This window comes from Rhipicephalus sanguineus, chromosome 2, assembly GCF_013339695.2.
Source record: "Rhipicephalus sanguineus isolate Rsan-2018 chromosome 2, BIME_Rsan_1.4, whole genome shotgun sequence".
NCBI classification, from domain to species: Eukaryota; Metazoa; Arthropoda; class Arachnida; order Ixodida; family Ixodidae; genus Rhipicephalus; species Rhipicephalus sanguineus.
In genome coordinates this window covers 238321538-238334030 of record NC_051177.1, presented here as the reverse complement: position 1 = coordinate 238334030, position 12493 = coordinate 238321538, and the positions used below count along the sequence as shown (strand labels likewise).

At 45.7% G+C, this 12493-nt stretch overlaps 1 protein-coding gene across 1 annotated transcript; it reads right to left on the bottom strand.

The window, feature by feature from the left end:
- Window positions 1-930: 930 nt before the first annotated feature.
- On the bottom strand, window positions 931-11923 carry LOC119382322 (ragulator complex protein LAMTOR1-like). Its single transcript, XM_037650023.1, has 3 exons — window positions 11910-11923; window positions 10918-11110; window positions 931-1115 (listed from the first exon to the last, which is right to left on the bottom strand). Exons 1-3 carry the CDS (start codon window positions 11921-11923, stop codon window positions 1020-1022), a joined length of 303 nt encoding a protein of 100 aa, XP_037505951.1. The 3' UTR covers window positions 931-1019.
- Window positions 11924-12493: the final 570 nt, after the last annotated feature.

Here is a 12493-nt window from a genome sequence, read left to right as displayed (position 1 = left end):
GTGACGAGGATGCAAGAATAACAGAGCTGAACTAGTTGGTAAGTATTAATTCTAAAAAGACAGAGCGTGCAAACGCGGACATAAGAAAGAAGTCAGGACACCACAAACGTCGCGTTTGTGGTGTCCCGACTTCTTTCTTGTGTCAGTGTTTGCACGCCCTGTCTTTTTAGGAGGATGCAACGTCCTGTGACATTCCCTTTGTGGTCCATGTTGTAAACGTCTGCTACAAATCCAATGAGAATATCCACAGGATGTACACAGAAAAAATACTATTTTTAATACCCTGGAACGAAGATCAACCGGTTGTCCTGCAGATGTCGGAGTTGGGACGTAAAAAAGAAAAGTACATTTTACACTAGCAGCAAAGCAACATCCACTTCATTAGCGCAAGGACATCCGCATGTCCAATTGGAGCTCTGAGCCACACCGTTCCGTTTACAATCCCGGTAACTATGTAATCCGCAAATGGCAAGAAGCTTGCGGACAAACTAAAACTCTTTAATTCTTAGGGCAGTGGCAACAGCTAACATGGTTTCCTCCATCAACTTTGCCAATGCATGCTCTCTTGCAATGTTTTCTACCGCTTATGTCTGTGGTAGAATGGGCGATTGTCAGAGGAGATTTTTTTAATGAAACATAGCTATAAGGGAAAGCAGACAAAGAGAATTTTAAGAATTGAGTTGCAAAATGGCAACCGCGGGGCATTTTTGAAGTTCACCTCCATTGAAATGTGACCCCCTGTGCTGGAATGCAATGTTCGACCATGCTCAATGGCAGCAAACAACAGAGGGACCCCCCCTCCAACATGAAAAAGATATCAATACATAAATTCACGTCTTGTATAAATGCTTCATTCGAGGGTCAAATCCGCAACAGATTTATGGCGAAATGCAACCTTCTCAGTCACACTGCGATGATAAAAGACACTGGTGACCACGAATGTGAAGGCATTTTATGGCAGCGTATGTACAAGAAAACAGTTCAAGTAGGCCAAAGGAGGTGCACTGTACTAGACATGGCTACGGTGGACTGCAGAGTTGGACTACCAGGTCCTCCTTGTGCTCAACTTGTACATCGGCTAGTACTTGTTGGACTTTCTCCATCAGGGCATCCATCTGCAACATGGTGCATGACACGAACCAGGTTATTACAGCACAGCTACTAAAGTAAAGTGTAGCTTTGGCAGAGGTGTTGGACTATGGCAAGCCACTGTGTGAATAACTGACATAAAGATGCCAATGAGCGCTAGCCTTTCACAGGTCCTCTGTACAAACTACGTAATATGTGTGGGTTCGCCATGAATCCCAATTGCACTTTTAAAGTGGAAAAAGAAAAAGCCTTCAACCCTACGCTTTTGAAGCATACAGAACCTGCTTCATCCAAAGGGCTTTAACTCTTTTTGTTCAAGCTTCCTGCCACAGCATAGATCAGTGTGTCGAGAAAGTAACTTTCAGAGGCGACGAAGAAGAGATGAATCCAACCACTAAAAGGCTGGCTATGATGATTACTGCTCATAATGTCCTTTGTGAATCGTGGTGGCAACATACATTTATCCAGTGCGAGCTACCTCGCGTATACGACGGAATGTGCTGGTACGTTACTACAGATGGAGTTGCTGTGTAGAGTTGTGTAGAGTGCCTCGATGTGCGTGTCCCCGCTTAAACTGGTGTCAGCTTTTGAAAGGGCAGGTGCCACCTTCTCGGCCTTGGTGGCAGCGTGGCCGCCATCTTGGCTTCTCCGCCGGGTCACTTGTGCGTGGCATGTGTGCTGCTGTTAGGTCGGTGCTCGTTTCCCTCCAGTTTTATGCGCTCACTACTGTGACCATGGCCGGGTGTTGTGTGCCGCAGTGCACCAATCATTTCAAGAATGCTGGAAGCTGTATAGTCTTCCAAGAGACCCGAAAAGAAGGCTTCTTTGGACAGCAAAAATCAAACGTGACAAGTGGCATCTGACAAACACATCATCCATTTGCAGGGTAAGTTTCCAGCCGGTATTTTGAATGGACATGCAAGCAAAACTTGTACCGGCGTCAACCTTGCATAAAAAAATGGACACACTTATATCAGCTGTGTGATTAAAAGATTTTGGTTCACGTGTGCATGAATCCTGCATTTTACTTCGCGAACATTCCTTACTGCACTTAATTGGTCCTGTATCTGCCTTTGATTTTTGCTTTCGTTTTTTTTTGTGATGTGAAATGTATCATGGAACATATTATGCGTGTTTGTCTGCAGATGATGTGCTTCTTTTTTTTTTTTAATATTAATAATTTGTTGGAATTTACGTTCCAAAACCATGATGATTACGAGAGACACCGTACTGAAGGGCTCCAGAAATTTCTGCCATCTGTTGATCTTTAGCGTGTACCTAAATCAAAGTACACGGGCCTCTGGCATTTTGACTCCATCGAAATGGGGCCGCTGCAGCCGGGGTTCGATCCCGCGACTTTTGGGTCAGCAGCCAAGCACCATAACCACTAGAAAACCGCAGCGGGTTCTTGTTTTCTATATTCCTCTCCATGGTTTAAGTACGCCTTCTGTATTGTCTGATGCCCATGTATGTATGTGTGCAGTTAAATCTTTTTTATTCTTCACTGTTTCTGTGTTTCAAGGTTACCTTTTCATCCTGTCTTAAATCATTATGCAGTTCTTGTTTTTTTAATCACTCACGATCAATGTGAAGCGACTAGTGGCAGTCGTCAGCAAATTATGCCATGAAGCACTTTATTTGTGTAACTGCCTCTGTCAGCACAGCATTAATGCGCACAAATAAATGACCTGTACACTGGATATTAATAGGGGGAACGGCAGGCGTTTACATACACACACACATGCGCGCGTGCATGTGTGTGTGCATGCGATTTTTTGCATTACTTGTATCATGATTTTTTGCAACACTCGTTTCTGACGTCGTGGGACGCCGCAGACGTGGGATGCGGACGATCAAATTTCGCGTTCGATGAGGCACTTAAGGCTCTCGCCTTAAAGAAACGTCCGCCTCGGTGGTATAGTGGTTACGGTGCTCGGCTGCTGACGCCAAAGTCGCTGATTGGATCCCAGCCTCAGCAGTCGCACTTCGGTGGAGGCGAAATGCTAGAGGCCCCTGTACTGTAAGATGTCAGTGCAGGCTGTTAAGGAACACCAGATGGGCGAAATTCGTGGAGTATTCCACTACGGCGTGCCTCAGTCATATCGTGGTCTTGGCATGTAAAACCCGATATTATTAATAAAAGAGACAAATAAATGACGCAGTGGACCTGCCGTACAAAATGCAAAACAGTATTGGAAACGCTCAATAACATGTGCATGCAATTGAGCATGGAAAAAAAAAACTGCAGATACAGAAAAATAAACTGCACATACAAAAAAAATAAAGAAAAGGAAAAACGCACAGATAGTACTGCGCATGTGCAAAGTTTTATGGCATACTACACAACAACGTATTATCGTTTTGATAGGGACTCAAGGTGCAACTCGAGTGCCGATACAAATGCGGCCACAGATTGTGAGTAAGAAATGTCAGCAATAATAATGATAAAGAAGCTTTTATTTCATTTTAGCAGGATATTTGCACCATACTACCCCTCGGCCTTTTATCCTATGAACAATTTGTATGATGCCATTTATAATAAACGAGTAAATTGTTTGTAAACTTAGCAAAATAAGCCACCTTTATCACGCTTAGGTAGCTTCGCAACACTAAAATGTGTGTGTTGAGATACATATACGACTGTCATTGCTGACATGTATACAAATACTTTAAGCAATTATTTGTGTATTTGGAATGCAGAGTTTACGAGAAAGTTCAGTAAGGCTTTAGACTTAACTCTGTCATTTCCGGCATTTGGAAGACGATCCGTTTTCAACATAACAGAGTCTACGCCTACCTCTAGCGCATAACACATGCACAGGCCGTCAGCTTACATGAATTACATGCTCCCTTAATAAACATTTAGGCAACAACAGCACTAAAAGCTGTCCAAGCTTCAAGAAAGAAAAAAAAAATAAAAAGCTCGCTAGCGTGCACTTATTTCCAGACGTATCCATGCACCGCAAGAACATTGTGTAGCGCGTTTCGCATGCTGCCTAGCTGCGGTGGGAGGCGCAATGGTGGCCGTCGTAGCAGACGACGCAGCTGTCCTCACCCTCAGCGGAGCACGCAGGCATCAAGGTACCCTAGGGTTGCGGTGCCATTTAGTAGCAGAGAATGACACCTATTGCACCAGGCCTCCGATGTCAGGTGACTCAGTTCTTTGCCACAATGTCCGATCTCAAGGTAGTGGTAAAAATTGACAGTACCTCTAGTTAAATGCTAAGGAAAGCACAGGCAAAAGCCTATGCTCCGACTTTTGATTCACTGTTTATTCATATTTGATTCACCTCTAATTCACTTTAATTGTTATCTGGGGTATGTTGGCATGCGCTACTAGAGAGTTTTGGTACCGTTCGTGTTGACGCCGCCACCACCAGGTTTTTCATTTATGTAAATTGAGCTAACTTGTGGTAGTATGGCATGAATAGTATTGAAAGAGATTGTATTTATCAAGTTCACGATTTAGGCTAGCTTGAGAAACATGGTTGCAAACAGCAGTGCAAGAAATACATCACAGGCTCTACATAATAGCTGTTAGTCGCAGCGACTGTAAAACTAAGTGTAGCATAATGAGAATCGCACTTCATTTAAGTGCAGGCTCTCTGCTGTTGAATGGCCACGGCAACTGCATGGATGCCATTGCTATTATGAACTGTGGGGGTGCTATCACCTCCTGTAAAGTAGTTTTCACCGCATAGCATGCGCGTCCAGTGGATTATTCGTTAGCGTGATTAGTTTCGCTGTCGAGCGAGAGATGGCGTGCTGGGCATACGGTGGCTTACGATGGTGTGCCACATGAGTTTTTCTGCCAGTTAGAACAACGGCAGATGCCGAGTGTGTGCAAAGACTTTCTCTGGCGGCTCTATGCAGATAGCTCAGTGGTGGCATGCTTCAGAGGCACCAGAACACAGCCTGTGAAGGTGACAAGAGGACTCAGGCAAGGCTGCCCTTTGTCTCCACTGCTATACATGCTCTATGTGACGGGACTCGAGCAGGTATACTTGTGGAATCTGGAGTTGGCTGCGCATTTCGACTCATGATTGATGAGGTGGCGGAGACATGGACGCTGCCCGGCTAGGTGTTTGCCGATGATCTCGTATTACTGGCAGAACGCAGCAGTGTCAAAGTCTAGTGACACTAGCGGCCGACCACCAGAAGAGTCTTGGCCTTCACTTGAACACTAAAAAATTTGACATACTGCAGTTTTCGGGCGTGGAGGAGGTCATTGATGTGCAGCTTCTCGACGGAGGAAGCATTCCAGTATCGGACGAATACTGGTATCTCGTCGTAAACTTTTGCACCTCCGCAGAACCATTTGTCAAACAAGAGGAGCATGTTCGACAGGCGTCAGTGAGAGCCGCCAAAGTGTTGCGACGCCATAGTTTGTGGGGTTTGTACTGGAGCGCGAACTATGGAAAGCAGTACATGTCCCAGTGCTAACATTTGCTAATGCCGTCATCTGCCTGTCCACTGCAACACACCAGTGGTTGGAAAGAGGTCCACGTGAGGTTGGGGACTGGTGCTGGCGTGTCACGGACGTCTAGCAGTCGAGGCTGTCCAGGGCAACCTCGTATGGTCAAGCTATGAGGCACACGAAGCAAGGAGCAAGCCGGCCTACGAAGGCCGTTTCAGTTTATTGAATGTACTTGTGTGGGGGTCCCTTAGTGTGAACACTTCAATAGGACCTCTTGTTATAAAATACATAAAAGTAAAAGAAAATCGGAAGCCAAATTGCAAAATAGATGCATACAATGCATACAGAACAAAAGGAGTGGCAACATGGGAAGCAATGACAATGACGTCTTCACCTAATGAACAATCAGCGGTGGGCTCAGGGCGTATTTAGATACACAACTATGTAAGGTACGAGTACACAATGAGCAGGCGTCTCTACAACCTGTGCAGAAACCCCGCCCAGGAGGACAGTGAGAGGAAATGGTCAGTAGGTGTACGAACCAGAGTACAGGAAGTGGAAACATCGATGTGGCAGGCCAGCTGCCATGGAGTAAAAACCTAGCCTGGCCCTACTGGCCGCGAGATCGAGCAGAGTCGGCACCTAGCGGCGAGTGGACGAAACCGCGTGGTGTGGATGGCTCCTTGCGTCGCCTGCTAGCCACACCATGTTCGCATGTGTGCGTACGTCATGCACGTCCTCAGATCACAGCTTATTCCGTTGTGCTAGCACAGTATCAAATGCTTGTACGTATGCCTACACGATATACATAAGCATTTCGCCTTACGAGACTTCTATGCACTCTAATAAGTAACATTGGTGAACACGAGTGTGTGCTAGTCTGTCTAATTATAATTCTTGTGAGTTTGTTTGAGTGAGCTGGGTTGAGCAGGATTTTGGTGACACAGAGTCCGAGTCAGCCCAGTTGAGTGTAATTTTGGCGAATATGAGTGTGTGTTAGTCCATCTTAGAGGTGTGCACGGGCTCCGGGTTGCCCGAAAGCCCGGCCTGGACCGGCTCGGGTGGGTTGACGCCTTCTAATCTCGGGCCTGGGCCAGGTGTAAAGACTGAATCAAGCCCAAACTGTAGATGTTGTGCTGAATTCCAAGCTTGCTATGCTTTCAAAAAAGACATTGGCAATTCCGGTTACCAGTGCGAGCAACGAACGGAACTTCAGTTCAGCGGGGTATGTGATGCAGGGGCGCCGCAGTTCACTGAAGCCCGAATCATTGGACAGCTTGCTATTTTTGCATGACAACTTGTAATCTGTATATATAGTGACTGTCATGTGTCATTTGCTTATGTTTGACTTTGATATACTGAATAAAATGGCACATTATCGGAAAATGATAACTTGCCTCCGCAGCAAACCTTCATAACGTCGGGCCGAAACGGGCCCGTGCACTTGCTTTTGTACGTCGGGCCAGGCCGGGCGGGGTTGCAGCCCTTTGGCGCTGGGCTCGGGCGGGCCTTCGATGCATTCAGTGGGTCCGGGCCAGGCTCGGAAATGCAGCCCGTGCACGACTCTAGTCCAACTATAATTCTTGTGAGTTTGTTTCTGAGTAAGCTGCGTTGAGCAGGATTTTGGCAAGTCCGAATGAGCCCAGCTGAGTGTAATTTTGGTGAACACGAGTGTGTGCTGGTCTATCTAGTATCTATAATTCTTGCGAGTCTGTTTCTGAGGAAGCTGGGTTGAGCAGGATATTGGCGACTCATCGAGTCCGAGCAAACCTGACGGAATAGAATTCTGGTGAGCATGAGTACGGGCGAGTCTTTGGCAGAAATATACAGGTTATCTCACATAACTTGAGTCAAGACTTCAAAAATGAAAGGCACGTTGGAAGTGAACTGAACCAAGCTGTTATATATTTTCCCTATAACCCAATAATTGTATTTAATCACCCAGCTTTTTAATTATAGGCTGAAGACCACCTGATGATATGCAGAGTTGTAGAGCACCTTCAAGAACTACTGGTTAAATTGTTTCCTGTATGATATGCTTAATGTAGCCCTTTTTGCCGCGTTGCAAAGGAAGCCTGCGATAATTTGAGAAAAGCCACGTGACGGAGCGTTTGCGCATTGCTATCCTGCTGCTCTCAAGCCAGATCGCCTGTATCATCACAGGGAAGTGGCAGAACGTTTCGATGGTGGCCGGCATCTGGGTCTTCGGCTTTTGTCGCGTGATGGCACAAATGCCTGCTGCTGGCCAAGTGCTGCCGAGGCGATATATCGCCCATATAACACTGCAGGCGACCTGGTTTACCAAATGAACACTTTAGAGCAGCACAATAGCAGTGTGTAAGCACTCTGTCACGTACGTGACTTATTTAATATTTCCCGGGTTTTCTTTGCAACACAGAAAAAAGGACTACTTGAGACTACTGTAAAATCCCGAGCAACATGATGAGACTGAAGGGAAACTTAACGTGGTTTATTTACACTGTTTAAGTGGCGAGCATTTCATTACACGACGAACATCATCTGTTACATGATGAAGATTTTTTCTCGAGTGAGCCCGTGGGACTAATTTTAAAGGGTCTCTTTTCCCCAGATCCCTAGATGGGGGAATTGCTCCAAGCTGGGACGGTCAAATCACTTCAAACACACAGCACTAACGAAGGTGCCGCCCACACCCGGCCAGGTCAACGTCCTCGACTGGGGCGAGGCCACCGCACTTTGCACCTGTGGCACCAAGGGGGTCCTTCCTTGCCGTGTGAAGGCGTAGGGTGATGAGTCACACGCTCGGACAACCAGGCGCATCAAAAGGTCTGCCGCTCCGAAGTACCTCAGTGCTCAATTAGCAGGACTTGTTGTCATCCGCGCTAACGCCGCTGTCTCTTCAAGAAAAATTTGGTGACAGAAAGCCATTACGGTCGTCTCGTCGAACCTTGATGTGTCTGACTGCATGGCGCCTTACTTCCCGTCTCGGGAGGACAATTCAAATGCTTGAACGGCTATCAGCAGGCAGGTAGCTCTTTGACGCCTTGTTCGAAGAACAGGGGGCGTCGCTTCCCTTTCGGAGCAGGGCCAATTGTAACAGCACTTCCTCCAGCACCGATACCATGAATGTCAAAGACTGGCCTACTGAATACGAGTCAGCCGGCAAGTTCAACCACTGGGACTTAGCTATTATGCTGGCTGATGTCATTTACCATCTCAAGGGAACAGCCAGTGTTTGGTTCTAAACACACGAGGCGGAATTTGCTAGTTGTGACACCTTCAAACAGAAACCGAAGAAATTCAATGGGAAGCCAGTTGGGTGCCAGCGAGCTGCCAAGAAACTTCCATGTTGTGTACAAAACGTCAACTTTGTGTGCATTCAGGATGTACGCAGGAGTATTAGCTCTGTGTCAGATAGTCGATGACAAAATACCCGAAGCTGATCAAGTCAGCCACAGTCTTAAAGGCAATGCCTATGACGTCTTTAATTTGCTCATGTACAAGAGCTGTTCTACTGTGGATGACATCATATGAGAGCACCAATGCTTCAAGGAAGCAAAGAGTTAGAGTTGTGTTGTCACACAGCGTTACGCGTGGCTCTTTAGTACCCCTGCCACATCATCGTGCAAGGGTATCCAGCCCTTTGGTACCAAAAACGTGCTGCATATAGTGCAGCGCAAGAATGATGCCACACCACCACCCGCTACTAAAGCCCGTTTGAAGAGTGGAGCTTCGGTATGAATCAGCACGTGCTCTCTTCGTCCTCCTCTTCCTCTCAGTTCTCTTCATCTATTTTTTCCCTCCCAAAACACGTGCACCGATTACCCTGGCGCGGGATGGAATAACACTGATGGGTGAGAGAACGAATAGAAAGAGAGAGAAAGAAATAGAAAGAGAGAGATCCTTGGCGAAAAATATTTCTTGGCGAGGTGGGATTCAAACCCGCCTACCCATGAGCCAAAGGAGAGCGCACTAAAAACTCTGCTAACCAAGCACGCTAGCAGAGCGTATCATAGCCTTGTGTAGTATAGCATGGCATAGCAAGGTGGTGGGAAAGGGAAGTGAGGTTGAGGAGGAGGGAAAGGAGGAGGGGAGAGAGTAATGCATAGCATAGACAGAAATAGAAAGAGAGAATCAAAGAAAGGAGCATACAATAGAAGAAAGAGAGGAATAGAGAGAAAGAAAGGGAAGACAGACAGAAAGAGAAAGTGAGAGAGAGAGAAAGAGAGAAAGTAAGAGGAAGCAAGAAATAGAGAGAGAAAGAAGGGCAAGAAAGAGAAACATAGAGTGAAAAAGACAAATACATACGGAGGGAAAGCAAGAAACGGAGATAAAAAAAGACAGAAAAAACAGAGAGATGAGAGAAAAAGAGCAAAACAAGAGAAGAAAGAGAAAAATAGAGAGAAGCAAAGAAGGCAGCCCAGCTCCGCACTTCCTTCAGGCTTGGGATCCCTAGTAAGCTGCTATATATATTTTTTAACGAGTTCTGCCCAAAGTTCGTGTTGGTGACGGCAGTATACATGTTGCTTCGTTGGCTTGTCTACTGAACCTGTAAGCTTGTTAGTCACTAGACCTCGGCTCTCTACACCATTCTGTACCAGTGTCCCTATGACATCATTCGTGGCCATGTTTTACAGAGCACCCATTCTGCCTACATCAAGTGCCCCCTTCTGGTCTTCTACAGTCCATCTCCCAGTAACAATACCGCATCTAGATACTTTTTTTTTTTGTTAGCCTGCATGCTTATAACAAATACCATGGGAATGGAACTCGCTGCCACATGAACTACTAAAAGTAGACAGTGTAAGCAAATTTGAAACAGGGCTAACTCAACTTGTTACTTCAGCTGGAAATACCGTATTTACTCGAATCTAGGCCGTACCTGATTATAAGCCGACCCGCGAAATTCGCAAGGCCAGAAAAAAAAAAACTTAATCATTGTACTCGAATCTAAGCCAACCCCCCCCCCCCCCCCCCACACCACTACACGCTTTCGCACATCGTTTTTTTTTTTCGGAAAAAAAAAAAACATCGGCTTAGATTTGAGTAAATACGGTACATAGCTCCTACATGACAATTACAATTTGTCTCATTAAAACTTACATTCCTTGCTGTATTTCATCTATTTCATCTAACAGATGTGGTGAAACTGATAACACGCTGATGTATTTTTGCCTATACTTCTTGCTTATAGAGTCTCTTTTATTGTGTATTTGCCTCCCTCTGTTCCTGACTGCGTCAGCAATGCTATCTTGCATATTTTGTCTTGCAAGTGCTCTCTGACGGCCTCCAATCAAGAGTATTGATAAATAAATAAAATAAAATATGTTATGAAGTGGGGTTCTTATCTCGAAGGCAAGTGCAATTAGGTGATTAGACTGCCCAAAAACAATTCACAAAACCTTCACCTCTCTGCTCAGAGAAAGGCATACCTTTTGTAACTGCAGTGGTGCCAGAGGAGGACGAGAGAGAACCTCTTGTGGAGAACTGTTTCCCCCAAGCAAGCATGGAAGCCCAACTGCAGGTAGCGCTAGCACCGAGACACGTTGTGCGTACTGCCGGCCTCGATTGAGATATTCATGCTGCTCCAGCTGAGAGTCCAGGGCAGATACATCGATCACATTCCTGCGAGTGGACAATACAAAATGAAATACGTAGCTACCAGACAGATGGTAAGATTCTGCTCTGACGTATGGTGGACATCTGTTTCAGTTCATAGTTTTCAATAGTGCTAGTACTGAGAGACACTAACGTAAGTGAGATATGCAACAGAAAGCATAAAAGGCAGACTAAAGCATATAAGTGCACTTGCAGCTTTAGAGCTAGCCTCTTGGTTCACATAAATGCAGTACTACAGAAAGTGTGCAAATGTCAAGCGAATGTCCAAGTGTTTTGTCGAGACTGAGTTTGATGTAAAAATGTATATGTGTACCTGATTTTGAATTTGAGTTTAGATACTTTCTAACGGTGACTAAGGTACGCCAAATTCAGCTACCTAAAATACTGAGGGCATCGTTTGCTGAGGGCAGCGCGACCCGGACTGAGGACTGAGAGACACGTACACAAACGTTCTCAGTCCTCAGTCCAGGTCGCGCTGCCCTCAGTAAACGATGCCCTTAGCAAACTACCAACTCACCCAACTTGCCGTTTTGATTACCTAAAATAATCCCGGAGGTGTGTCATCAACATGCAACTGTGTTCCTGTTCCCACTCTAAAATGTGAAACTTGTTTTAGTGCATCAATACATAGCACTAAGACATGTCAAATTGGAAGCAAAAGTAACTTTTTGTCCCTATTGATTCTTAGCAGAGACCTTGCACTGTAGGAAAGGCCTGCACAGCTGCATAGGGCAAGGCATTGACAGCAACAGCATGGCACTAGAATACACAAAGCAAGGCACAGAAAGTGTAGCAAGCCTTGTACCTGTGCAGCGTCATGTAGCCAAAGACACACATGAACTGATGTCACTCAATGACTGCAAGTGCTCGTGGTAACAATGCTGATGTGAAGAGTGCCAGCCGTGAGAAGAGCATGCGTCTCTAAAAGTCAAGTTTTGCCACTGCTGCTTCCTTCATTACAATGTCACTGTGCTACGCCTCCCAAACTCTGAACACAACATCCTCTTCAATAATGATTGCAGAAAGTAGCTCGATGCACTTAAAAGCACCGGATTGCCTAACTACTTGCCTTCGCTGTCTTACTCACACACTCACCCCTGCACTCACCACAAATAACAAGAACTCCAATGCTTGGAGCGCAAGTATTCACACCCAATTTGGTTAGTTACAGCACAGCAATGGTGAACGCCCATGTAAACATTCATTGTGTGTATTTAATAATTTCTGGGGCTTTACATGCCAAAACCATGACACAATTAATTTTAACCACCTGGGTTCTTTAACATGCACCTAAATCTGTTTTTGCATTTTGCCCCCATTGAAATGTGCCACCGTGGCTGGGAACTTGACTGTGCCTATACACTCCGTTCGGGACCTATAGAGGGCACC